The 26,598-nt window shown below is 36.5% G+C and overlaps 2 protein-coding genes across 3 annotated transcripts in view; one reads left to right on the top strand and one right to left on the bottom strand.

Moving 5' to 3' along the window:
• CTNNAL1 (catenin alpha like 1) overlaps window positions 1–22,750 on the top strand; it is a 62,582-nt gene extending 39,832 nt beyond the window's left edge. Inside the window, exons 10-18 of one of the 2 annotated variants that reach the window (XM_081281994.1) lie at window positions 3,528–3,678; window positions 9,099–9,136; window positions 13,810–13,860; window positions 13,950–14,104; window positions 17,651–17,699; window positions 20,581–20,637; window positions 20,782–20,895; window positions 21,533–21,616; window positions 21,748–22,750. In XM_081281994.1, the coding sequence (XP_081138120.1) occupies window positions 3,528–3,678; window positions 9,099–9,136; window positions 13,810–13,860; window positions 13,950–14,104; window positions 17,651–17,699; window positions 20,581–20,637; window positions 20,782–20,895; window positions 21,533–21,616; window positions 21,748–21,813 (765 nt within the window). In that variant the 3' untranslated portion in view covers window positions 21,814–22,750. The remainder of the gene's footprint in view (window positions 1–3,527; window positions 3,679–9,098; window positions 9,137–13,809; window positions 13,861–13,949; window positions 14,105–17,650; window positions 17,700–20,580; window positions 20,638–20,781; window positions 20,896–21,532; window positions 21,617–21,747) is intronic. The other variant, XM_081281993.1, reaches the window with a different exon arrangement.
• The window catches only part of ABITRAM (actin binding transcription modulator), a 6,427-nt gene continuing 2,291 nt past the window's right edge, over window positions 22,463–26,598 (bottom strand). The window contains exons 4-6 of the mRNA XM_081280184.1: window positions 25,109–25,185; window positions 24,925–24,994; window positions 22,463–24,831 (exon numbers count right to left, since the gene is read on the bottom strand). Coding sequence (XP_081136310.1) covers window positions 24,694–24,831; window positions 24,925–24,994; window positions 25,109–25,185 — 285 coding nt within the window. The 3' untranslated portion in view covers window positions 22,463–24,693. The remainder of the gene's footprint in view (window positions 24,832–24,924; window positions 24,995–25,108; window positions 25,186–26,598) is intronic.

Genomic DNA, 26,598 nt, shown 5'->3' on the forward strand with positions numbered 1-26,598 from the left:
AGTCACACTAAGTTGCTTAGGATCTTGCCAAGTTGCCAAGCTGGCTTTGAACTTGTGATCCTCTTGCCTCAACCTTCCAAATCACTGGGATTACAGGCATGTGCCACTGCACTCAGCCAGATATTCCATTTAATATTGTCTCTGTCAAATTTTATAACCTAAAGACAAAAAAAATTCTTCTTTTTTTTTGAGCCCAAGCTCTAAAATAGTTTTCCAGATGTTCTTATTTAATTTATCATGGTCAACTGAAAGAACTTGCTCTTAAATTGCAATTTTGAATGATGGATGTCAAGTTCCTGAATATTTGAGTTATATCCAATAACAGTAAAAGTAACCTAGAGACAGTTAAGTTGTAGTCCTCTAGCATGTTGGATGCTAGAGGGAGATTACATGCCTCCTCTAGAGATCTGTGTCAAAAGCTTATCATGGAAGTGGGAGCTACCTGAGTCAGCTTCCGTAATGATCATATATATGCAGAATACTATTACAAACAGGGCATCTCTGCTTAGCGGGTGAAACCAAGGCTTTAATATCTGTCCGTACACATGAGGGTCAGCCCACTTGCCTTGGTAACTAATATATTTTTGAACTGGAGTGTTTGGTTTTCTTGCCATGTGCAATCAGTTCTTGTTCCTATCCTCAGGCTTTATTTGCCATCCGTTTTCTGCCTATGTTACAAATAGCATTTCTTAAGTACTTTGTTTAGAGAGTGATTATTACATGAAAGATAAAATATTAGCTGTTTCATTAATTCATTCATGTAGCAACTAATACAAGATCAAACATGAAATACCCAAATAACAGTGGCTTAAAGCAATCGGCTGCTCCCTTATTGATAGTCCTGATTGGTGGCATGGCTTTCCTCTTCTTGGCAACCTAGGCTTCATCTTGTGACTTGCTAGCCTGCAGGACCTCAGACTCCCTGCCTGGTCCAGTGCACTGAACCTTCATATGGGGCAGGGAGAGAGCACTGAGGCGCATGAGAGAGGTTTGAATGGGCCAGGCATGGAAGTGGTGGCCCAGGCTAAAGTGAACAGAATTTAGTCAATGGCCATACCCCTTGTGGAGAGCAGGCTATCCTGCTGAGTTACTCCACCATGTATAGACCAGTAGTTCTCAGACTGTGCCTAAATCTATGTTACTCCATTTTATAAAGCAGTAGTTTTACCATAAGCCATTTTGAGTTTTAAGTGCTGAGGTGGAGTGGTCTTTGTATGGTTGTAACAGACAGGAGAAACTACCCTCTGCTGAAGTCCAAGGAAGAGATTTGGAAGTTCACTGCTGTGGTGGAATGACTCTATACTTAATTTTGACAAGTAAACAACTACCATCTGCTTAGTACAATGATAAGGCACAAACTGTTAAATAAATTAATTGTGGTAACAAAAGTGACCACCTGTGACTTATTGAATTAGTCAGAAGCACATGAATGCATGGGTGTATCACACTCATACTGGAAAAACCAGGCCCATGAGCCCATTGAACATTTTAGACCACCAAATGAAGCTATACCTTTGCTTGAGACCCATAAAAGGAGGGGCACCCCAAGTCTAGACCCAGCCACACTCTGACTTCCTCACACTAGACACAGCCACACTGTGACTTCAAGAATCAGTGAGGGGAAAGGGAAAAAAAACAAGAGAGAGAAATGAATTACAGTAGATGGGGTAGAGAGAGAAGATGGGAGGGGAGGGGAGGGGGGATAGTAGAGGATAGGAAAGGCAGCAGAATACAACATACACTAGTTTGGCAGTATGTAAAAAAGTGGATGTGTAACCAGTGTGATTCTGCAATCTGTATACAGGGTAAAAATGGAAGTTCATAATCCACTTGAATCAAATGTATGAAATATGATATGTAAGAGCTATGTAATGTTTTGAACAACTATTAATAAAAAAAAAATCACTTGTTGTGACTGTTGCCCAAGAAAATCTCCACAGCAGTGAACTTCTAAATCTCTTCCTTGGACTTCAGCAGACGGTAGTTTCTCCTGCCTGTTATGACCATGCAAAGACCATTCCTAGCTGACACTCTGAAACTTATCCTCTTGCAGGATCTTGACCTAAAATAAAATCCTATGCTTTGATAGCTCTGTCCCCTGAACAAGCTTTTTGTCTGGTTCCCAATCTCATCTGACCACATACAGTGACTCGTTGCCTTTCTGTTTGCTGCTCTCAGTTCAGCCTCTTGAACCCCTGTGGCTTTCTTAACCTTTTCTTAGCCTTTATGTAAATTATACATATAATTGTGTAAGGTGTGATGTGACTTGAATGTATTAGCTGTTTGAAATTAAGGCTGGAATAACAGAACTTGTGTTTGCCCAGTTTATGACTATCAGGTGACCTGCAAGTATTCATCCATTAATGAAAATGAATTTATTGTTATTCAAGAGAAATTGTGGGGCTGGGGGTGTGGCTGGGGCTGGGGGTGTGGCTCAAGTGGTAGCGCGCTCGCCTGGCATGCGTGCGGCCTGGGTTCGATCCTCAGCACCACATACCAACAAAGATGTTGTGTCCGCCGAGAACTAAAAATAAATATTAAAAATTCTCTCTCCTCTCTCACTCTCTCACTCTCTCTTTAAAAAAAAAAAAAAAAAGAAAGAAATTGTGACATTGTGGAAAGACACACGTTTGGTCTCTGTTAATGATACAGCTTGCTCATGATACCCCTCTATCAGGGAGCCTGGGAAATATAGTCTTGCTTTGTGTCGGGAGCAGGGTGGTGACAAGATTTTGATGAAAACATAACTGTCTCTACAATAATTCTTTAAATTATTCACACATTTATTTAGCCCATATGGTGGTATGTAAAAGTATGAGGCAGATTCTTGCCCATTTTACTGTTTTGTGAGAGGCAGGATGATGTGGTGGAAAGAGTCTGGACTGTGGGTCAGGTAGATCTGAGTTCACTCATCAGCTCGGCATGTACTAGATACAGGTCCTTGGAAAAGTTACTTGGCATCTCTGAGCTTCAGTTTCTTTAGCTATAAAATGGGAATAATGCTTATTTGAGAAGGGTAATATTTTGTGTGTTTTTGAGGATTAATGTACATCAAACATTTATAAGACACAGTGTTTCGAGCATGTTATTATCTACTATGTACTCACAGGTGTGTGTACATGTTACTACTACCAGTACTACGGTCTACCTACCATTACTCCTGCTGCTTCACCACTATTACTTTCTCTTCTACTACCATATACAGTACACTATTTGTAGTCAGAGTATATGTCTTTGAATTGTGCTACAGAAATAACTTTGTTGAAATAGTCTTCCTTGAATAAAGATAATTGCCCCCTGAATGTAGGGGCAATAATGTATACTGTTTATCTGTAAGTCAGATTTAAGAAACACCAGGTCTTATTCTATTGTGTATCTCTATATTACTCAACATAAGGCTTGTAGAAATTATTTAATAGTTGTTTTTTTGAATTGACTTGAACAGTACAGACTTAAGTTTGGTCTCCAATGTGATTCTGAGGGCTAAGATTTAAAAATCCATGCCTGTGTATGCTGTGTTTCTTTAGATAATTTCTGCTGCCGAAACACTGACATTGCATCCATCTAGTAAAATTGCTAAAGAAAACCTTGATGTATTTTGTGAAGCTTGGGAATCTCAGATTAGTGACATGTCAACACTGCTGAGAGAAATCAATGATGTGTTTGAAGGAAGACGAGGTGAGAAACTGTCCACATATTTTATGATTTTTCTCCTTTATGTTTTATTATTTTAATATAACTCCATAAGTTTTTTAATTGGAAGCCTCAGATGCAAAATTAATTATCATGTTATAACCCAGCTGAATAATTTCTTGAATATCTGGCACAGAAAAATGATAAAAATATTTTGTCTTTATTTTTAGTGTCTAAACAGTACAATTTGTGGTATTATAACGTAGTAGGTTTCTCTGAATTAACATTCTAGCTTTCCTATTGAAATATTATTTTTAAAATTTCTTCTAAATCATCTTTAATTTTAGTATAAAAGCTCTTCTATAATACAGAGATTTTCTGATTTAATTCTACTAACTTCATAATGAAATGAATGTAGTTATTTGATTTTTGAATTGCTTTCCTTCCACTTGGATGGAATCTCTTTCCTTGATGACTACATAAACTTGGAATATTGCCTGTGGTGGGTAAGTTCATTGGTATTTCTACAACATATAGACTAGTACCATACATTGTATAGGAAGGCATCATTTTTGCTCATTATTTTCATAACTACTGGGAATTTTATTTTTCCATTGTATTGTGTGTTCTGTTATTTGTTTATGCATTTTTATGTGTATATATACATAATTTTTTTCCCTTTGAATGATTTCTGTTAGTGTCAAAGCATGATTTAAAAAAATAAAATGTCATTTAAAGTTATAATATCAAATTACATGTTTACTTTCATTGAAGATGAATATTTAAACACCTCATTAGAAAGACCCATTCAAAATGAATGTTATTTGCTTAGAAATCAGGGAATGATAGACCTTCTAGCTATAACATCATTTGTAAAGTATAATAAATATTTACTGTGCTTCTATATTTAAAGATTTCTGCAATAGCTAGTGTGGATGGTATATCACTTTGAAGCTTTGCTAAAGGATTTATAGTTACAGGGATCTTTATGTGAGGCAAGTTTTGTATGTTAAAAGGTTAGGTCCACATTTAAGGAAGTATCACTTAGCCATAGGGATTGCTAGGAAATGAAGAGAAGTGGCTTGGTGTGGTGAAAGGACACCTGGTCTGGGAGAGCCAGAGCACCTGCTAGGCCCAGCTCCTTCTCTAGCTGGACTCAGGCAAGCACTCCTTGCCCTGGCTGTGAGTGTCCTCAGCTCAGTGACGAAGGCCATCAGCTCAGCGGTTTCAGAAGCTCTGCCAATTCTAAAAGTCTTTCGTGAGCGCTCCATGAAGTTGATGTCCTTTTGAGCTTTGGGCGAATGAGATTCCATGAAAAATAAAACCACAGGCTACTAGTGTCTGTGTGGGTAACATTATAAATATGATATTTATATTTATATTTGGAGGCATATAAATCATAATAATATAAACATACAAATGAAATACTGAGAAATTACTATGTGCCAGGTTCTTTGATAAGTGCTAGACGTGCATTATCTCATTTCATCTTTTCAGTGACTCTATAAGATTATATTTCCATATTTTATTTATGATAAAACTGAGGTTTGAAGAAGTAACGTCAGTCTCCCACAGTGAAGAAGCTACAGAGGCCTGGGAGTTGTGCTTCATCTAAATGAAGCCAAAGATAAATATTATCAACCACTCATCCACTCTTATCACTGAAGTATTCTGATGGGAATGAACTGATTCTGTGAAAAATGCTCACAACTGCCATGCAGGGTTTTACTCTTGTCTTTGAATTTTTTCCAGAAATGGCTGGGAGATCCCAAAGATGATGTTATAGCCCTTGCTCTGAACCCAGAGCAAGGAGCAAGCAGTTGAGGGCCAGAAGACTGGATCTTTGTTTTAGTCTGCTACTTATTAGCTGATGATGGGGCCGTCTAAATTATAGAAGATATGATTTGGTATATAGTATACTAGTAATGGCAGCCTAGGCACATTACCTGGCCCTTTGATTTTTAGTTTCTTTTTTTTCTTTTCTTTTTTTAAATTATAGATGGACACAATACATTTATTTATCTATCTATCTATTTATTTATTTATTTGGTGCTGAGACTTGAATCCAGTGCCTCACATGTGCTAGGCAAGTGCTGTACTACTGAGTCATGATCCCAGCCTTATTTTCAGTTTCTTTATGGCCATAGATGAAATAATTTGTCATGGTACTTGCAATATATAAATGGCAAGTAATGTGTTCTTCTGTTTTTACCATTAGGTGACCTCAAAGAAGTCCTTTAACCTCTGTTTCTCAGGTTCCCATCTTTAAGGGCCTTAGCTGGGTATGATGGCATTCACCTGTAATCTCAGTGACTCTGGAGGCTGAGGCAGGAGGATTGCAAGTTCAAGGCCAGCTTCTGCAATTTATTTATTTATTTATTTTAATTTTTTTTTTAAAGAGAGAGAGAATTTTTTTAATTTTTTTTTTTAGCGGACACAACATCTTTATTTGTATGTGGTGCTGAGGATCGAACCCAGGCTGCATGCATGCCAGGCTAGCTCGCTACCTCTTGAGCCACATCCCCAGCCCCCAGCTTTGGCAATTTAGCAAGGCCCTGAACAACTTAGTGAGACCCTGTCTCAAAAAATAAAAAGTGCTGGTGATGTAACTTTGTAGTTAAGCACCCTGGGTTCAATCCTCTATATTCAAATAATAAGGGCATTAGACTAGATCAGAGTAGGCAGATGTACAGCACGAGTGTGTACAGAATGAGTGCCACTCCTCATTCTTGTCCCATGACAAATACTGCAGATTGATCTTGAATTTTTTTCACACTGAGCTTCTTACATGGACCCCCGTTCTTTCTCCACACAGTACTCTACCATTCACTGTGGATAGAACAGAACTGAAACAGGAGAATCTTGTGCTTGTTTTGGACTGCATGTTCACTGTGGTTTCTTTTACTTTTAAGCTGGATAGGAATAGAGGGCAAAACAAACAGGTACTTAAAAGCAGACTACAGGGATTGGAACTTCCCTGTGATAAATATGACTAGCTGGTGGTAATGGTAGCTAGTCAGATTATATAATTGCCTCCCCTTTTTGGAGAATAGATGTGACCATTTCATGGTCTGGGCATTATGGAACGTCAAGCTTAGATAATACAAGATTCCTTGCCTGAGCTAGTTATCCTTAAGTAATGATTGTGCCCTCCTTTTCATAGCTTATTAAGGCCCCATTTTAGAGATCTTATGGATAATATTCAGACTTTGAATTAGCTAGGTGGTAAATTTTGACATTTGAAGTGACCTGAACATTATTTTCTGTTAGTCTTCGTGCAGCTAAGTCAGGCATTTTTTATATTAGAGCCTGGCTATAAGACATGAAAATAGCCTCCCATTTAAGGGGTTTTCCCTTAACAATTCTTTTTTTTTTTTTTTTCCCCTGGTATCAGGGATTGAACTCAGGGGCATTCAACCACTGAGCCACATCCCCAGTCCTATTTTGTATTTTATTTAGAGACAGGGTCTCACTGAGTTGGTTAGCACCTCACTTTTGCTGAGGCTAGCTTTGAACTCTTGATCCTCCTGTCTCAGCCTCCCAAGCCACCATGTGGTGTGCCACTACACCTGGATCCCTTAACAATTCTGAGTTCAAAAAGCTACTAATAAAGTTCTCTTACAATTCTGATATTACAGAGAAATTATTTAAATCAAATTATTTTAAAATACCACTGGCTGACCCTTAGCAATAATTCATTTTTTTCTTTTCCATATTTCTTATTGGTGCATTATAGTTGTATACAATGGTGGGATTTGTTATTATATACTCATACTTACACACATATACCAATATAATTTCATGAATACCATTTCTCAGTATGTCCCCTGTCCCTCCCCTTCTCCCTCTCCCTGGTCCCTTTCCTTTACTGATCTCCTTTTGATTTTCATGACACCACCTACACACGTATACCTTTCTTTTCCTTTTTTCTCTCTAGCTTTCACATATGAGAGAAAACATGACCAGTTACTTTGAGTTTGGCTTATTTTACTTAACATAATGTTCTCAAGTTCCATCCACTTTCCTGCAAATGACATAATTTCATTCCTCTTATAGCTGAATAAAACTCCATTGTGTATATATGCCATGCAATAATTCATTTTGTAGATCAGCTCTGTCCAATAAAAATAGAATGCAACCCACATATATAATTTAAAAATTTCAAGAAAACACAAGAAAAATAAAAAAACAGGTGAAATTTGTTTTAATAATAGGTTTTATTTAACTTAGTATTTTCAAAGTATTATTTCAGTGCATAATCAATATTTTAAAATTACTAAGAAGATATTTTACATCCTTCTTCCCCCTTTGTACTGTCTTTAAAATCTGGTACTTTACATTTACTGCACATATCAATTCAGACTAGCCATGTTTCAAGTGCTCCATAATCACTTGTGGCTAGTTGATTCCATATTCACTAGGGCAATTCTAGATGAAACTTTTAGTATTTATATAAACTATTCTGAGACCAACAGGTGTGCCTTGTTCATATAATAGTCATTCTATAAGAAAATGAGTGATTAAGGGCTCTTATGTTTTCTTTTATAAGGTTAGACTATATGAAATTTGTTTTGTAGTTTCCAAGTGTTTGTATATGATAACACTTTAATTTGGCTCAACTTGATATATTATAGCTGAATACACTTGTTTTCCTTCAAAAAGCAGTACTATTCAAATTTCATCTTAAATTCTTACACCAGAAGCCACAAACTAGTTTTGAAAAATCATTTATTATTTATTGTAACCAAGTCTGTACATGATCTGGGAGCTAGAAAATGATAAGACCATGATGAAGAGGACATTGCCTGTTTCCTTCCTTTCCTGAGTTATTATGCTTCATGCCATATGTCAATTCACAGCCAAAAAACTCTGTTGTTTGCTTTATTTCATTTTCCTGGGCTGGGGATGTGGCTCAATGGTAGAGCATTTGCTTAGCATGTACAATGCCCTGGGTTCAATGTCCAGCACCACCAAAAAAAAAAAAAAAAAAAAAAAAAAATCATGTTTCTATCTTGAACACTGAGGTTGTCTTCTTCCCTGACTGAGAATACATTATGAGGTTAGTTGTAAATGATTTGGTCTGGTACTTGCAGAAAAGGAAGAAGTACTGATACTGGTGCTACTAAAAGAGGACTTTGGTTTCAGTAGAGGCAGGCTGTGGTAAGAGGAGCATGAATGAATGGAGCTAATTGCAAGTGAAAGTCAATGTGGTCAGGCATTTTGCTTTTCTCCCTTTTGAGTTGGGAGAGACCAGACATCTCCAGTGCCTTAAGGGATGCAGGTGTTTGCAGTCTTCACATTTGCCTACCAAATTATGATCTGATTTCTGAATGACATGTAATTAATAGGCTATCAAAATGAATGTACTAACATTCTTGTTCATTTAATCTTTGGTAAAAGTTAAATGTGTATAATATAAATATATTGTTAGAAAAAAATTTTTAAGTTATATATGTTATTTGTAGGAGAGAAGTATGGCTACCTTTCACTTCCAAAGCCAGCGGTAAGTAGAATTATGTACATTTCAGACTTTTTTTTTATATAGAATCTAGATTGTGTTCTTGTTGCCTACGGCAGCTACTTTCCTTCTCTAAAGAAAAAGGTTAGGATATTAGACTTTGTTCAGAGTTGTTATTCTTGGTAGCAATCTACATGTGGCCCATACTCTGAATATTTGTGTTGGGTTTGAGGATTTGAGAGGATGGGTAACAGAATTTGTGATTAATAAACCCTAATCTAAGGTCAGAAGTCAAATTAAGGTCTAATTTGCTAGGTTTTGTTGGATTCATTTTCTGTAAATTAAAAATTTTAATACACTTTCTACCTAGATGAAAACATACCATGTGTTTGGGAAAGATACAGAGGGGTAACTGAGCTGGGCACTGGTCCTAAGATCCATTTTGGGAATGACCAATTCCTGTCTTCTGGCTGATAGCATTTTAACATCGGTCATGTAACCCAGGTGATGTTTTGAGGAGCAGAACAATTTGTTTATAGAGATCATTCTATAGAAATTTATAGTTTTGAATAAAATGCAAGGTATGAAAAGCAGAGATTATAGTAACAAAAAATCATTTATCAAAAAGGATATTTTTCTAGAATCATCAAGTGTCCTAATAATTCTAACTTCAGAAATAGAGGGAAAACAATGGCAAATGAGAAAATAAAAGAATGGTAAATTATGCCCCACATAAAATTATACCCAGTTCCCTAGTCACAAAGAAGGGTAATTTTTACAGCTGAAAGTTCTTATAACAGGTCAATGTTTAGTGTGAGACGAAAAAAAACATTCATCTGTTCATCTGTTCAACCACTAAATACTCCTTGGCCATCTTCTGTTTGCTGGGCAGTAGGCTAGGCACTGGTTCAGTAATGATGAAAAAGATGCTAAAAGATATATTCTGCAGGTGGGGATTTTAGACATTTTGTTAAGTGCAGTTTTCCGTTTTCCTAGAACTGCCTATACAAGTATGTCACTTAGAAAATAATGCAATAATTTAGTCAATGAAAAAGGCAGGCTGGTTTCAGCCAGCCCAGCTTGGACTTGTCCAGTAGAAATATGATTCAAGGCATACACGTAATTAAAAATTTTAAGTGGTCATATTTTTAAAAAGAAAATTGTGAAATTTCATATTATATTTAATCTGGTATATCCCAAATATTATCATTTCAACATATAATCAACATGTAACTATAGAACCTTTTTGAAGTATTCCTGTCAGCCTAAGTCTTTGAAGCCTGGTGTGTATTTTACACACACAGCACATCTTAATTCAGACAGGCCATATTTCAAGTGTTCAATGGCAACATGTGGCTAACTCTATTGGAGAGTACAGGTTTAAACTCACAGAAAAATAAAATGAATAGAGAGAAGAGAGAATTTATGTGAATGATTATCAAGAAGAACAGATGGTGAGTATCAGAAGAGAGAACTGGCAATGAAGAGATACAGAGTAAAGTGCCCATGTTTGGGATGTAGAAGTAATAGTGGGTATGGTTGTTGGTGTAGGGGAAGTGCAAATGATTAAGCAAACCCCCAGATTTAAAAAATGGCATATACTTAATTAGTTTATTTTAAAAAGAAAACCGGCATTTAATATTGAAAATCAGAGGCTGGGGTTGTGGCTCAGTGTCAGAGCGCTTGCCTCACATGTGGGGAACTGGATTCGATCCTTAGCACCACATAAAAATGGATAAATAAACAAAACAAAGGTATTGTGTCCATCTAAAACTAAAAAATAAATAAATAAATAAATAAATATTGAAAATTAGTATTTGAAAACAATGTAGCTGGTGCAGAAGCAAATATAACACTGCAAAGTGTGTGTGTGTGTGTGTGTGTGTGTGTGTGTGTGTGTGTGTTTGAAAAGAGCTTCTATGCCTTAACTATCCTCAGGGCGTTGAAAGTCTAGATAGAAATTTGTCTATTTTTTTTGTTGTTTTTTTAACCCTACTTAACTCTACTAGTTTATATTATAGTTAATATCCTATTGGGTTTAAGCAAATAGGGATAGCTTGAATTTTTTTTCAACTCCTATAATTTAGGATTATTACAAAATATTTTTTTGAGGTTAGAAGAGACATCATAGAGCTTTTTAAATTTCTTTTTTACTTTTTTAGTTCTAGATGGACACAATACCTTTATTTTATTTGTCTTTATTTTTTATGTGGTGCCAGGGATCGAACCCAGTGCCTCACACATGCTAGGTAAGGGCTCTACCTCTGAGCCATAACCTCGGCCTCAGTCATCATACAGCTTTTAATAGGTGGAATGGAGCAAAGATTTTATTGGACTAAATAGCGTTATCTTTAGGAAGAAATAATTTCAGAATCACAAACCATCTTATTTGAGGATAACATAGCTAATTATATTCCTAGAAATTTGTAGCTCTCTTTTCAGAGGCTCAAAGTCTTCAGCCTTAAGCAATTCAAACTATTGCACCTGACTGCATTTTAAAATAGTGTCCACTAGATGGCAAGCGAGGTCACATTAGAAAGATGAAAAGAATAGGTCAATTCTCTTGTAGTCTTTGTTAAACTCTTTAATAACAATTTGTAAAATTAAAAACATAATAAATAAATACAGCTAATGTCAAAGAATACAGTAGGATGTAAAAATTCTAACTAAAATAAGGCCGAAAAGTCTTGAGAATATTCTTAACTTTCTCAATTGCTTTATGATTTGCTTTATAGACTGCTAGAAGGAAATAAAGATGATATGACTATCCAAGGAGAAGCTAGAGATCATTGATCATGTCTGTTTGTTTTCTAATAAGCACAAGAGCCAGCTTGCATTTGCATGTGTTCATGTATGTGTATAATTTTGTAGTTCCTCTATGCATATTTATTTCATGTCCTTTTACCTCATTTATGTGTTTAAAATAAACATAATTTTAAAAATCTCAGAATGGCTATGTTCAATGAGTGCATCTAAACTATGGAATAGGAAAAGAAGGTAACAGTTTTGTTCTGAAGTGAAATTGGTAACAGAAGTAACAAGTCAGGTTGTAACAGGGGAAACAAAAAAGGAGCCCGAAACACACACACACACACACACACACACACACACACACACATGCACGCAGAAGTAACAAGTCAGATTGTAACAAGGGAAACAAAAAAGGAGCCCGAAACACACACACGCACGCACGCACGCACGCACGCATGCACGCACGCACACACAGGCCCCTATCACTTGACAGTGGGGAGCATATTCTGAGGAATATGTTATTAAGTGATTTCATGGTTGTAATAATATCATAGTGTACTTGAACTAAGATGACTATGACATTGCTAGGTGGTATAATCTACTGGAACCACCATCGTATATGCATTATTTAGTTAACCCAAATGTTACACGGAGCATGATATGTACACACATGCATGTGCACGCACGCACACACACACACACACAGATGGTCCTTGACTATGTGATCTTATCACTTTACAGTGGTGCAAAAGTGATACCCATTCAGTAGAAAGCATACATTATTGTTGATCTTTACCAAGCTTGCTGTAAGTAGTACGGTGCTGCTTGGGCAGTGGCAGTGGGCCGAAGCTTCCAGTGAGCCAGGTAGGTGATCATGAGGGGAGCAGCTGATACTCTACCATATATATGTTGATAAACTATGAGACTCAGTATGTTAGGTATGTTAAATACATTTTTTACTTTTGATATTTTCAGCTTATGATGGGTTTATCAGGACATAATCCCCTTGTAAGCTGAGGGGCATCTGTATACACATCTTAAAGGTATTGGAGAAACATGGTTGTTAGTACTATAGGGTCTATCCTGGTACCCTGTTCTTCAAATGAGTAGTTATCTGTGAACTTGTATAGATCTAACTGGTATAGATCTCTCTCCTTCTAGGAGAAATATATTCTGAGTTCCAAATAATTTATGTAAAAACAAACTTGCTCTTTCAAAAATAGGAAACCATTGAACATTGGTTTACATATTAAATCTTAAATTCGAAATGTAATCTTTATAACCTGGGATACAGTCTGAACAATTGTGATGACAATGGAACGAAGGTGTTGAAATTTAGCCTTCTAAAGGCACATTATTTAAAGGAATTTAATTCTGGAGTCATAACCATTGGGAAAGTATGAAGTACTTACAGGTGTTTTTTTAAATTTTTTTTTTTTTTTTTAGTTTTCAATGTACCTTTATTTTATTTATTTTTATACAGTGCTGAGAATTGAACCCAGTGCCTCACACATGCTAGGCAAGTGCTCTATCACTGAGCCACAACCCCAGCCCAGTGGTTATTTTTAATACATCATTTCATAAGAATAATTCAAGCATATAATAATCTTGTTGTAATAGATAAGCCAGAGAGGTTTGAGGGACATTATTATTGCTTCCCAAGGATATTGCAGAAGTGTCTTGAGAGGTCCCCAAAAACCCTTGTGCAAAGAGGAGAGCAACTGCAGACACAGAGGACACTGTGAAACAGGACACTGACCTGCTTTCCCTAGCTCCAGGTTGCAAACCAACGACCTGTTCAAAGCTGCATGAAATTCAGCAATTGTTTGTTTAGTTTAAAATACTTAATATGATTTAGCTATATACTAGATATGTTAAAATTAGACTTTGTTACATTATTACTATTATATTTCCTCACAATTAAATGTATTGCCTTTAAGAAATCTCAATTTTTTTTATTGTCACAGAAGAATAATGCAAACCTGAAATCATTAAAGCTGGACAAGCCTGACTCTGAGGTAAAGCCTTTTCTTTTGTAATAATCTTACATCTATTCTTCCTTTTGCATCAACAATGACCAAGTTGTGATTAAAATATATGTTTGTAGGAGCAAGCCAAGATAGCAAAGCTTGGACTTAAGTTGGGTTTGCTCACCTCTGATGCTGACTGCGAAATTGAGAAGTGGGAGGATCAGGAGAATGAGATTGTTCAATATGGACGGAACATGTCCAGGATGGCCTATTCTCTATATTTATTTACTAGGTAATGTGGTTACATTTTGATCTTTTAAAATTAGTCTGATACTTGGTATAAAGAAAAAGTGTCATGTTAAATCATTACGAGGTTAAAGTCTCTAGCAAAGGCATGGTAAAAAGACTGGAAGTAGTTAAACCATGTGCAGTGGTACACATCTCTTATCCTAGGGACTCAGGAGATTGAGGTAGGAGGATCACAAGTTCAAGGCCAACCTGGACGACTTTGTCCCCAAACAAAGTAGAAATGGCAGGGATGAAGCTCAGTGGATAGTATGTGTGAAGACCTGAGTTTGATCCCTTGTATGCTTACCCCCACCCCCCCCACACACACAAGACTGGAAGTACTTACTATGACAATTTACTTCAGCAGGTACAAGAAGAAGACACATCTATTTAATTGAGAGTTAGATGTAAAAGTGATCCTTTTCTAGTTTTGTATCCTATTCTTTCCAGAATTTTGAAATAATTTACATTCTGCTTTTTGTCAACCTATATATCATATCTCTCAGCCAACACCAGTACATTTAGATAATGTACCTTTTATATCTTTATACAAGTAATGATTAGACAAAGATTAATGAATAGATCTATGAAGACCTATCTCTATTGATTGCCAAATCTCCATGAGTCACCTTTCATTATGGAGAGGAGACTTTCCCTAACTTTAGTATTACCTTTTCTGTATTCTCTGTCTTATCCATGTTATAAGGCTCTTGATCAAATACCTTATTCATGTCAATTTTGATCATATTCCAGTCTTTTGCTATATTAAATCATACACATTCTGCTTAGCTAAAACTAGTTATCTGCTTAATAATCTGTTCTAGATTTTTTTCCTCAAGGAATGACTTCAAACTTTTATTCACTTTCTGAAATTTATCTTTTTCAGAAATTTGGAAAATCAGGTTTCGATACTTGAGTATCTCCTAGGTAGCTCCTTTCCTACTCATGTTGGCTTTGAAAAGATTAATAAAGTGGAATTGAAGAGTGCAGGCAAGTAGGGCTTTAAAAATGATCCCCAGAATGAAGCAGTCTTGCCTCCTGGGGCAGGATATTCTCTAAAACACATGGAAGTGCAGGTGGCTCCCAAAGGCATTTCACTCCCAGTGAAAAAGGAGAGAGGGAAAGGCTGTAATTCCAACTGAGTTTTTCAGGGTCTCCACAAAGACTGAAAAGATGATGTCTGCCCATCTTATGGGGTAGAATAAATGACATGGCAGACAGAGGTGAGGGATGTTATGTTTGTGGAGTTCCTTCATGTGGAAGGAAGACCAGGAGAGGTCGCGAAGCATTCCACAGGGAAGAGGCTTCAATTGCCTCTTGATGATGTCTTCTGTGAAATGATAGGAGTCTTCTGTGAAATTTTTCTGCTAACTAACAATCTCTTGTTAATACCTTACCGTATTTTCCATCATTAGATACCATTTCTCTTTGGTGGTTTCCTTTCTTAGTTTTTAATTGTGTTTAGTGAGCTTCTTCTCAATTGAGTCTTCCCAGCAATAATTTTGATCTTCTTGCTTAGTTCTTACTTTTTAAAAAAATTTGATGGCTTAAGTCTACAAAAAAACATAAAATGGGACTGATTGCTGTGACACACACTTAATAATCCCAGCTACCTAGGGGGCAGAAGCAGGAGGATCATAAGTTTGAGGCCAGCCTGAACAAAATAAAAAGGGCTGGGGATGTAGCTCATTGGTAGAGCACCCCTGTATTCAATTCCTAGTTTCCCTTTCCCCCGCTTCACACACAAAGGAACATAAAAAATGAACTCCTGTGTTCACACAACAACCAATTTCTATAGATTGCTGAAATTGAAATATCAACCTTTGGCTGAATCATGCTACTTATCTCTAACTAGCTCGAAGATCATGCTTTTTAAAAAAAGTTTTTGACTAATAAAAGTTGGAGAAATACATTATTAATTTAATGAATGTAGTATGTAAACATTCCCAAAGTGTTTATCCGATTTTTTAAAAGATATATCTGCTCTTTGTTATTTCAGAATATGTCAGGAAAATATGATAAGAATTTTTTGTTATTAAGTCAGAATAGTGGATTTGGATATGGACAGAGTCCATCCCAACAAGACTGGGAAGTGAAGGGGCTGTCCCATCAGTGGTAGGAATTCCTAAAACTGTGGAATGGAGCTGGTCATGATGGTGCTCATCTCAGCAAAATAGAAGGCTAAGGCAGAAGGATCACAAATTCAAGGCCAGGCTCAGCAAATTAGGAGGCCCTAAGCAACTTAGTGAAACCCTGTCTCAAAATAAAAAATAAAAAAGGTTGGGGATATGGCTCAGTGATTAACCACCCCTGGGTTCAATCCCCAGTTCCAAAATAAAACAAAAACTCCGTGGAATGGAACTTGTTGCTAGAATATGGTTATTTGACAGAAATGAAGTTTAAGATAAGAAGATGGATTTTCTGTAATGGAGAAACACCTTGTATCATTTAAACAAATCTTGGTAATTCAATTACCTCCTTGTAATAACATCCTAGGTTGGTTTTGTTTTGTACCCACACTGTTTACCTGTTTCCTCAATAGTTGTCTCCATTTTCCCTTAAGACCTGTGGTTTGCCAACTTCATCTATGTCCTTGTTTCTGACTGTGAATCTTCACAGTATTTAGCTTTGAAATTTTCTCAGGCAGTTTCAAAACTCTCCTCAGGCTGTTGTTGAACTTTCTTATAATAATGTATATGGTTTCTTAATAAGTTATAAGCAATAATTTATATTTCTTAATTTATATGTTTAAAATTTTCTAATGCCTATTAGTTTGAAAACATTTCAAATGTACCAGTGCCTTTTGGTTTTTAACACGTTTTTTGCTTTATGATTTCTTTAGAGAATCTCAACAATTTATTAGGGATCAGGAATGATTTGGTCACAAAGCTATTAAGTGGAAGTACTGGTTGCTACTAGAGTACAGATTTTCTGTTTTATGTCTAGTATATTGCTGGTCTTATGTTCTTTCTGTTATTTTCTTTGTTGCAATCTACTTTTCATCTTTTAGAGTTGTTAATTTTTTTTGGTAGTTTTGAATTTGATATTTCCCAATTTCTTGGTAAGACTGGTAGCACAAGAATTATCATGATTATCTTATGCATTCAAAGTTGAAACTTAAATAATATGCCTTTTTAAAAATGAATAACTGAGTTCCTACCAGAGTTGAAATTAGAGATAGAATCTTCTGACTTTGATCTGATTCTGTTTTCATTATGTAACAAAGGACTTTTAGTTAAGATATTATAATCTCATATATTTAATTCATGAAACAACACAAAAAAAGATTAAAAAGGACAAATAGAACTCAAATATAACTTGCTAATTTTAAATGTCTTTACATTATAAAATCAACATATATAATGTTTGCATGGACAAAAAAAGTGCACAAAGAAGTTATAAAGATTATAAAGTTATAAACATTAAATGTTCCAATATTATTAGTCTGTTCCTGGGATCTGTCAATACACAGAATGTTCTGAAATTATATTTTGCAGTCAATTTTCAGCCAACAATTTTTTAACCTTACTAATAATTCATTTTATTTTAGAGGAGAAGGGCCACTGAAAACTTCCCAGGACTTAATTCATCATCTAGAGGTATGTTTTATTTTTTACTTTATACTGTTTTAATGTTGGGCTAAAAGTGGATTATAACGGGGTTCTTAGTGATTTAGTTTTTGTGTACTTGCACATGTATACACCTGTGCTTTAGAGAACAGCAGACAAGTAGAAAGAAAGAGGGCTTGCATAATGTTTTGTCAAGCTTTCTTGGTTATCTCATTAGAAACCAAAATATTATAGGGATAAAGCAGAACAGGCTTGGTTGGTAGTCAACAGATGCAATGTTGCAAACTTGAAACAGATGCAAGTCCCAAGTAGATGAAAATATCCTGAAAGCAGATGCAAATCCCTTATATCTTCCAGAGTTCTAGAAAAGTTCTTTGGCCTCTTCATAATTGCATTGGATGAATGATATTGATTTAATGAGGTAACACATAAAAAATTTTTCAGAAGTAATAGACTGAAGACCACTAGAAGGTACTCAGTACTTGTTAGTTTCCTTCTTTTCTTCCATGTTCATGATGATTTAGGGAATTTAGGGAGAGAAGTATTTTGGTACCACCCTTTTGCCCTGTGTCTAATGGAATTCCATGTAAACCTGTCTCCATTTATCTTTCCTCTGGTTAGAAGCTTTAGGTTGGCAAGTGTGTTGTAAAATTTCTTTCCTATTTTCTTTTCTTCACTTTTTTGAGGTGGGGTATTGCTATGTTGCCCACGCTGGTCTGGAACTCCTGGCCTCAAGCAATCCTCCCATCACAGCCTCCCAAGTAGCTGGGACTCCAGACACATGCCATCACCACACCACTCCTCCTTTCCTATTTTACCCTCCCTATGTTAGCCTGTTTTCCAAGAGAATTCCTACATTGAAATCTGAAATTTCTATCACTGTTTCACTCTCATATAGTTTCCTTTGGCATACCTATCCTTCTGCTTGCACCACTTCAGGAAAAGGATTTCAGCTAAAAGGGGTGATTGTCAACAAAGAAGAATCATAGCACATATTTTTTTTCTGGATTTTTCTATAAATTAGATTTAAAAATGAACTTTCCCCCTTAACACAACTGCAATAAATTCTGGATTCATTCTGTTCTCTTTGGCCTGTGTTCATTCTATTCTATACTGCTCATTACTCACTTTCTGTGTGAGCATATGCATTAAACCTGTGTCTAAACTAAGTTTTGTTTCTAAACTAAGATGAACATAAAATGGCATGTTTCACACAACAAATATTTATTGAGCTACATGTCAGATGGTGGGTAAGAACTCTGGGGAGAAGAGTGAACCAAGAAAATCCCCTGCCCCCATAAGGCTTATATTTTAGTGTCAGGAAATAGACATTAGAAAGTTTAGTATGTAATGCACATATATAAGTACTTGTAGATAAAATCATGTAGGACAAGAATATCAAGGTGATAGGATAGAAGAGACTTCTCTAAGGAGGTAGTAACATCTGAATAGAGACATTAATGAAGCAAGAGAGTGACTTGGATGGATAAGTGGGGGTAGAGTATTTCAGATGGGCAGAACCAGTGCAAAGGCCCTGAGGTGTAAGGGTAGGGCTCCATATGTCTGAAGAAGAATAAGGGAACAATGTTGGATGGAGTGGAGTGAGTCAGAGGAAAGTGGTGAAGCATGATGGTAAATCCACCGAGGGTTTTCAGAAGCAGTAGCATCATCTGACTTAAATCTAAAGGTTTTGGCTTGGCCAACATGGTAAATGATAGTGTCATTTACTGAGCAAGGGAACACTGAAGGAGAACATCAGATTTAGAAGGTGGAAATCAAGCATTTTGTTTTGCTCATGTTAACTACAACTGCCAAGTAGAATATACAGGGCTAGTGCCAGGGTAGTTCAGGAATGGAGAGAGCACCTCTCCATTATCAGCTTTAAGGTGGTTTTAAAACCATGTTATTCTATAAGATGGGCAAGGATCTTGACCCCAAGGAGTTTACAGACTGAAAAGGAAAGAGAAGATATGAAGAAGAGAGAGTGGTAATGTGGAATGGTTAGGAGCACCCAGGGAAGTGAGACATTTAGTTAGACTCTGGATGTAGCTTGTGGTTTCCCTTTCAAAGGGCAGGGAAGGAAGCAAGGACTCTTATCCTTGAGACCACTTCACCAACAGCAGCAAGGTGTCAAGGTTGTTGAATAAAGGGTGAAAGTTAACTTTGGATTAGTCTCCTCCTCATTATTTTTTAATCTAGTTTATTACAAAGATCTGTTATTTTTATTTATAAACAACTTTCATATTTGCTCCATTCTCTCCTTTATTTCTGCTGCCACCTAAAACAGAGTCTTCGTCCCTTTATGTCCATGGTACCTCTCACACCATTTTAACATGATGTCCTGAATATTCCTGTCTTACTTGTCCAATCCTATTTTTCATGTTCTTCTTCCTGCTCACTAAATTGTAAATAAAATGCATGGTGAAGAGCCCGTCAGAAAACAATAACAAAACCAACAACTGAGTCGATCCTCTCAAGTGGCTGGGTGATGGAAAGTGTATAGGTGACACATTTAATCTTGGTTAAATGTAAGTAATAAAGTTCTAGCCTTTTTGACCTCATGCACCAAGATTCATCACCTTTTTATGATTGGGGATTTTATGAGTTGAGCTCAGGGTCCCTCCCAAAACCAGACATAATTTGAGTATCACAGATCTGTGTAACCCTTCAGAATAATTGAAAGTTTCCAGCTACAGAGGAGCCTCTCCAGTGATTAGTTTGTATCAGGTCCAGGAAAACTTCTAAATTCAGGTAAACTTGTTTCCTGGGTACACAAAAAATGTAGGAGTTCTGTGACTTGCTTTTAATGTATAGGTTGTATTTTTCAAACTGTATGAAAATATTAATGTGTATATTTCTTACCAACCCATAAGACATCGATCTAAAATAGTGATTGTTTTCATTCTACCAGGTTTTTGCTGCGGAGGGTTTAAAGCTTACTTCAAGCATACAAGCTTTTTCAAAACAGGTAACACCTGCCTTCTCCCTATCTAGTACTGGTGGTGGTATCATGTATACCCACTTTGGGAGTATATTAAGATATAAAGGTATTTAAAGTATTAGAAGATGCAGTTTTGTTGGGGTTGTTGTAACTTCCTAAATTATATTTCAGCTGAAAGATGATGACAAGCTTATGCTTCTTCTGGAAATAAACAAGTTAATTCCTCTATGCCACCAGCTCCAGACAGTAACTAAAGCATCTTTGCAGAATAAAATGTTTCTAAAGGTAAAAGAGAGGGGGATTACTCAGGGAGACACTTGAGAAACTTGTACACCTGTTCTTCATCAAGTTACTCCAGACCCTTTTTTTTAAAATAAAGTAGGATATAGAAGGCTAATTTCCATTTTTCATTCCTTGACTGAAAAAACTCATTTATTATCTGCTGTTATAACTGACCCCAAGGAACAGGCTAACCAATTAAATTAGCTTTTTGGACATAGATTAATTCCATAACACAGAGCAGCTACCCTAGGCCTCACATAAGGCACAAACGCCTGAGTCTGGGCTCCCATAAATTATCTGAGAAAATGTAGGCTTATGTCCACAGAGCAGAGCAGGAGGAATTATAAAGTGGGGGATTCCCTGCCCCTACTTAGAGCTCTTTAAAAAATTCCTAAAGAGCTGGAGGTAGATGAATTGCTTTTCCACCCATTCTTCCTGGGGTTCATGAAACAGGCATGAGATCTGGGCAACAAACCTTGCCCTATGTTCTGCACTTCAAGTCTGATCATACATTTATACCTTTCTCAATCTGTTAGATTTCCACAGTGGAAAAATGTTATCACTTTAAAACCAAATAAATGATAAAGGTTTTAGAAGTACCAGTTTTGGAATCTAATTTGCATGCTTTTTGTCACTGTAGGTTGATAAGTGTATTACAAAGACAAGATCCATGATGGCTCTCTTGGTCCACCTTCTCTCACTTTGCTACAAATTGCTGAAGAAGGTGAGGCAGTTTTCTATATTAAACTCACTTTATTAGCTTAAAGGAAAATGCAAAAGAAAATAATAGTTACTACTTAATTTTAAATTTTTTGTTTCAAGTAAAGCAGAAACTAATTGTCTTAACTTTTCCAGCTTCAGATGGAAAATAACAGATGGGTCTCGGTTACAAATAAAGACGCTGTGGACATAAAAACTTGAGAAGCTCTGGGGCCAGATCTCTGGAACATCATGTGGCAAAGCTGACATTTTTAAGAAGCAAATGACTCTTTATATTTTCAGAAATTCAACAGTTTTATAATGAAAGCAGCACTGAAATCTTGCTTTATTTTCTGATCTTCAGATTGTGATGCTTTCTGACAACTAATAAATGCCACGGTAGTTGCTAGAATTCTAACTGCAGTACAATTTTAAAATGTGACATTGCATTAATAATGTTCTTTAAACATTAAACCAAATATCCCCGACTGTCTTAATGACAGTTGAGTCCAATCCAAAGAAGCTATTTTGAATAAGGGCTCAACTTTGGCATGTTGTACCTTAACTATTTTATTTAAGCTTATTCTCTAGAACCCCAATTTCAGGAGAAAATATACAGTAACCTGAGTGAACACAGGGCTTTCCTTTAACCTTTGGACTCTTCCTTCATTCCCTGTCCAGGTATGACAGGGGCCCCTTGGATGCCCCAGCAGACCCCCCATGCTAGTGGCAGTTGTTTTCTAACAAGCATTTCAGTGTAAGGGTTATTATGCCATGTGTCCCTTCTCTAAGGCAGGTAATGGAAGTCACTCACAAAACCCTGAGCAACTCCTGGAGGAGATGGATTTTTAAATTTTTTTGCAGTGCTGGGGCTCAAAACCAGGGCTTTGTGCATGCTAGGTAAGCTTTCATCACTGAGCTACACTCCCAGCCAAAGGTAACTCTTTTGGTTCTAGTTCTAGCATAGTTGGTCAATGTGCCCTACTAGGTGGAATCCTCAGTCTTTCTTATTGGCTTATAAAACAATTTCTAACTACCCATATTAGTTGGCAGAATGGCAGGTAAAAAGGACACTGGAACCAATGAACTGTTTAAATTTTGAATAATAATATATTTTATATATGTGGCATGGTAATGTTCATCATAAAACAAATAAACATCTTTTTTGAGTATTTTTAATTTTAGTGTTTGAAGCTTTTTCTGTTTTTGTGGGATGGATCTTTGATTGAAGGATCTGGTTTATGGGTTTTTCTCCCTGTGATACTATACAGTTAACGCTGTTTTGGAATGGTGTCAGCTTATACCCCAACACTTTGAAATTCATTTTGAAATCAGTCATGTCATCAATTGCAAAAGGCAGTAGATATGAGCTGGTCTGATGATCATGATCTTTATCTGTGTCAGTGAACACAATCCACGTTCACAAAAGATTCTAAAAAATCATTTTGTCACCAACTAGCTAGTTGGTATTTGTCAAATATTTTTACTATAGTCATTGGGGGGGGGGCGGATGGGATGCACTCAGCTGTTAGTGACCTTCATAAAATACCTATTTAAATAATCAAGTCATCAAGCATGATTTTTATTCTGTGAAATCAAAAAGTCTCAAATTATAATAAAAATTGAATGATATAATGTTATTTGTAAAATAAGACACCCAGTTGTCCTGTCTCTAGTATTGCTGTATGAAGACTTCAAGAACCAGTGTTTATGCTGAGGTGGGGATCTCCTGGCTTGGGCTTATATATTCAGCTCAGCACAATCACTGTAGGAGTTGCTACCTGTCGGGGGTCATATATAGAGGACAGTCATGTTGACATTCAGGTTTAAAGACATTTTTCTTATGAACTAAAAATAATTTTAAAGTTTTATTTACAAAATACTCTTTTAGATACCTGAGAATATTCTCATGGAAGTGAGTGGGGATGGGAAAGGGACAGCATGATTTCAACAGCATCAGAGGATAAAGAACCAACGGAACCTACACATCATGTGATTTTTCTTTCCCTTTATATATCTATGTATGTGTTGCATACCTTAAATAAGATGTGAAGGTCTTTTTTGAAATTGTGTAAATTTAGTATATAATCTGTTTTTTGTGGTGCTTGGGATTGAACCCAGGTTCTCATGCATACTAGGTAAGCATTCCACCAAAGAGCAACACCCCCAGCTCAAAGTTAAACCATACATTCAGTGGGATTTTTTTTCCCCCTAGTTTGTGAAATTCTTTATTCTGGTTCAAAGGCATCTATGCCTTTGGGCGAACTATTCTGTCATTTCTGTGCTAGACATCAACTGTACCTAAAATGTGTGAGACTGAGTGAACTACAACGTACGTATTGCAAGAACCAGATGAACACTGTCCTATTTCCATTTGCTAGGAAAGCTCCAGCAAAGCCTTTTTTGTGTCTGCAATTTAAGAAGTCAGTGTTAGAGATCTCATTCCTTGTAGAGGGGAGGCCCATCTTCAGAGGGAGCCAAGAAGATATACTTAGCACTTCAGTTTTTTCTCTACAACCTAAAGGCAGAGGAGTTGAAGCCAAAGGGATGGGATGAGACTTTTTGGTAATGTTACTGAAGAAAGGCTGGGTACCTTTTTTCAAAATATTAAACTGAGGGCTGGGGCTGTGGCTCAGTGGTGCAGTGCTCGCCTAGTATGTGTGAGACATAAAAATGAAATAAAGATATTGTGTCCACCTACAACTAAAATAAAAATATTAAACTGACAGAAAACTCAGGCAATAATGATAAATACATGGCATGTATTCCTCTATGTCATAGATACGGTAGGTAAATTGCTTTTACTTGGTTACCTAAAATTTTTCCATTTTCCAATTTTCCTGAAAGAGATTTGTTGTTTTTAATCAGAAAAACATCCCTTGCTTGTCAGTTGATAGACACAACACAGTGAGTCCCAGGCAGGACAGATCTTGAAGGATGAAGACAAAAGGGAAACTAGGTGACAGGAAGGATTAGGCCTCCCTAGCTGATGGCGGGTGCTGAGTATGCTTCACATACTCTGGGTTTCCTCCTTTAGTGCACTGACGTTTTGAGGCCAGGGTGGGTAAGTGTCCTACAGCACTTTTCACTCCATCTCAATCCTCATGATGTAGCTGTTGTGGCATTAATGCGTTTCACCACGACCTCCTTGTATTGTTTTTGTGTCAGTAACCCTTCTGTTACGCTTTTGCTCTCCTCAAATTTGGGTAACACAACTGCAATGTAGCCTTCAGTAGATGGCTGGAAAAGAAACAGAATATTTAATACTGTCAAATGATTCAAAGGGCTGAAGAAAGGTACATGAATGGGATATTGATTCCTCCTCTTTTTTACCTTTTCTTGAAGAATAGATGGTTTGTGGAGAATGTTCTCATTCACTTCCATCAACCGTCCTCTAACACAACTGTTTAAAAAAGAACTATTTTTAAGAAACAACAAATTTTTATAGTTACTTCTCCTTAAGTAAATGACGGTATTTGTGGCTTTTCCCCTAAATTGTGGTTAAAAAGTTACTCACCTAGATATGGTATATTCCTCTCCATCTGAGCAGTAAATCTTACACAGAGGTGCAAGTTCTGTTAGAAACTGTGCCCCCTAGGAAATGAGAAGGACGAGGTGATTAATTGATATACATTCCACTTTCCTTTGAGAGGCAGCCCTCAGTGTTAAAATACAATCTACATCTGAAACTGGTGTTAATTTAAATAAAAATCACTTAAAATACATGGAAACCATTCATGTATTCAAACATTTACATACTAAGTGCCTACTATGTGCTTGGAACCAATCTTACACTAAACAATTGACTAAGCTATATGTGATAATAGGTAATTTAGTTATAAACTTGTTACTCTTTAGATATTAGATGTCCTGGAAAAGATTGTGTCAGACAATGCAAGAAAGTTGAGAGGTGAAATGATTGGGTTGTGACAACTTTAATCTAATCAGTGCATTAATCTGCTGATGGGGATCTTAGTGGTAACTGAAGGCAGATAGGATGTGGCTGGAGGAGGTGGATCACTGGGGGCATGCCTTTGGGGTATATATTTTGTTTCCGGTGGACTCTTTCTGCTTCCTGTTGGCCATGTCCTGAGCTGCTCTCCTCCTTTATACCCTTCTGCCATGGGTCCAGAGCATCAAAATCAGTCATCTATGGACTGAGACTCTGAAAAACATGAGCCCCCAATAAACTTTTCTTCCTTAAAATTATTCTTATCAGGTCTTTTGATCATAGCAGTGAAAAAGCTGACTAAAACAAGACTAATAATATATTTTCTCAACTGTAAATGAGAAAGTTACAAATAGTCATGTGTAAAGATTTCAAAATGTGGGAAAATCTACCACAAATAATAATATAAAATTCAACATGACAGGGTATGATAGCCATAGTGTTCAAGTTAATTTCATTAAGATTCCTACCTAGGGGCTGGGGTTGTGGCTCGGTAGTAGAGCACTCGCCTAGCACGTGCAAGACCCTGGGTTCGATCCATAGCACCACATAAAAATAAACAAAATAAAGGTATTGTGTCCAACTAAGACTAAAAAATAAATATTAAAAAAAGATTCCTACCTATTGTAAAAACATTAGAACTTAATAAAGAAACCTCTTTATCAGGGTTAATCACTCAGACTTTCTGAAGAGGGGATTTTTCTAATTTAAAAAAATAACAAGCTGAGTGTGCTGTAATCCCAGCAACTCAAGTGGTTGAGACAGGAGGACTGCAAGTTCCTACAAGGTCAGTTTGGGCAATTCAGCGAGACTGTCTCAAAATTAAAAGGGCTGGGGATTTAGCTCAGTAGTAGAGCATTCCTGGGTTCCATCTCCAGTCCTGCAAAAAGTTTAAAAACAAATAAAATTTTAAAATATGCCATTTAAGAGAAATTCGGAAAAGAGTTTTAAATAGCCACATGAAAATGATTTACCTATTATCCTGTAACCCCTAAATTAATACCACATTTTGGTACATCTGTTTGTGATGTCAAGATTACTGTTGCATGCACTCCCAT

The sequence above is a fragment of the Spermophilus citellus genome, assembly GCF_964194105.1.
Source record: "Spermophilus citellus genome assembly, chromosome: 2".
Lineage (NCBI taxonomy): Eukaryota > Metazoa > Chordata > Mammalia > Rodentia > Sciuridae > Spermophilus > Spermophilus citellus.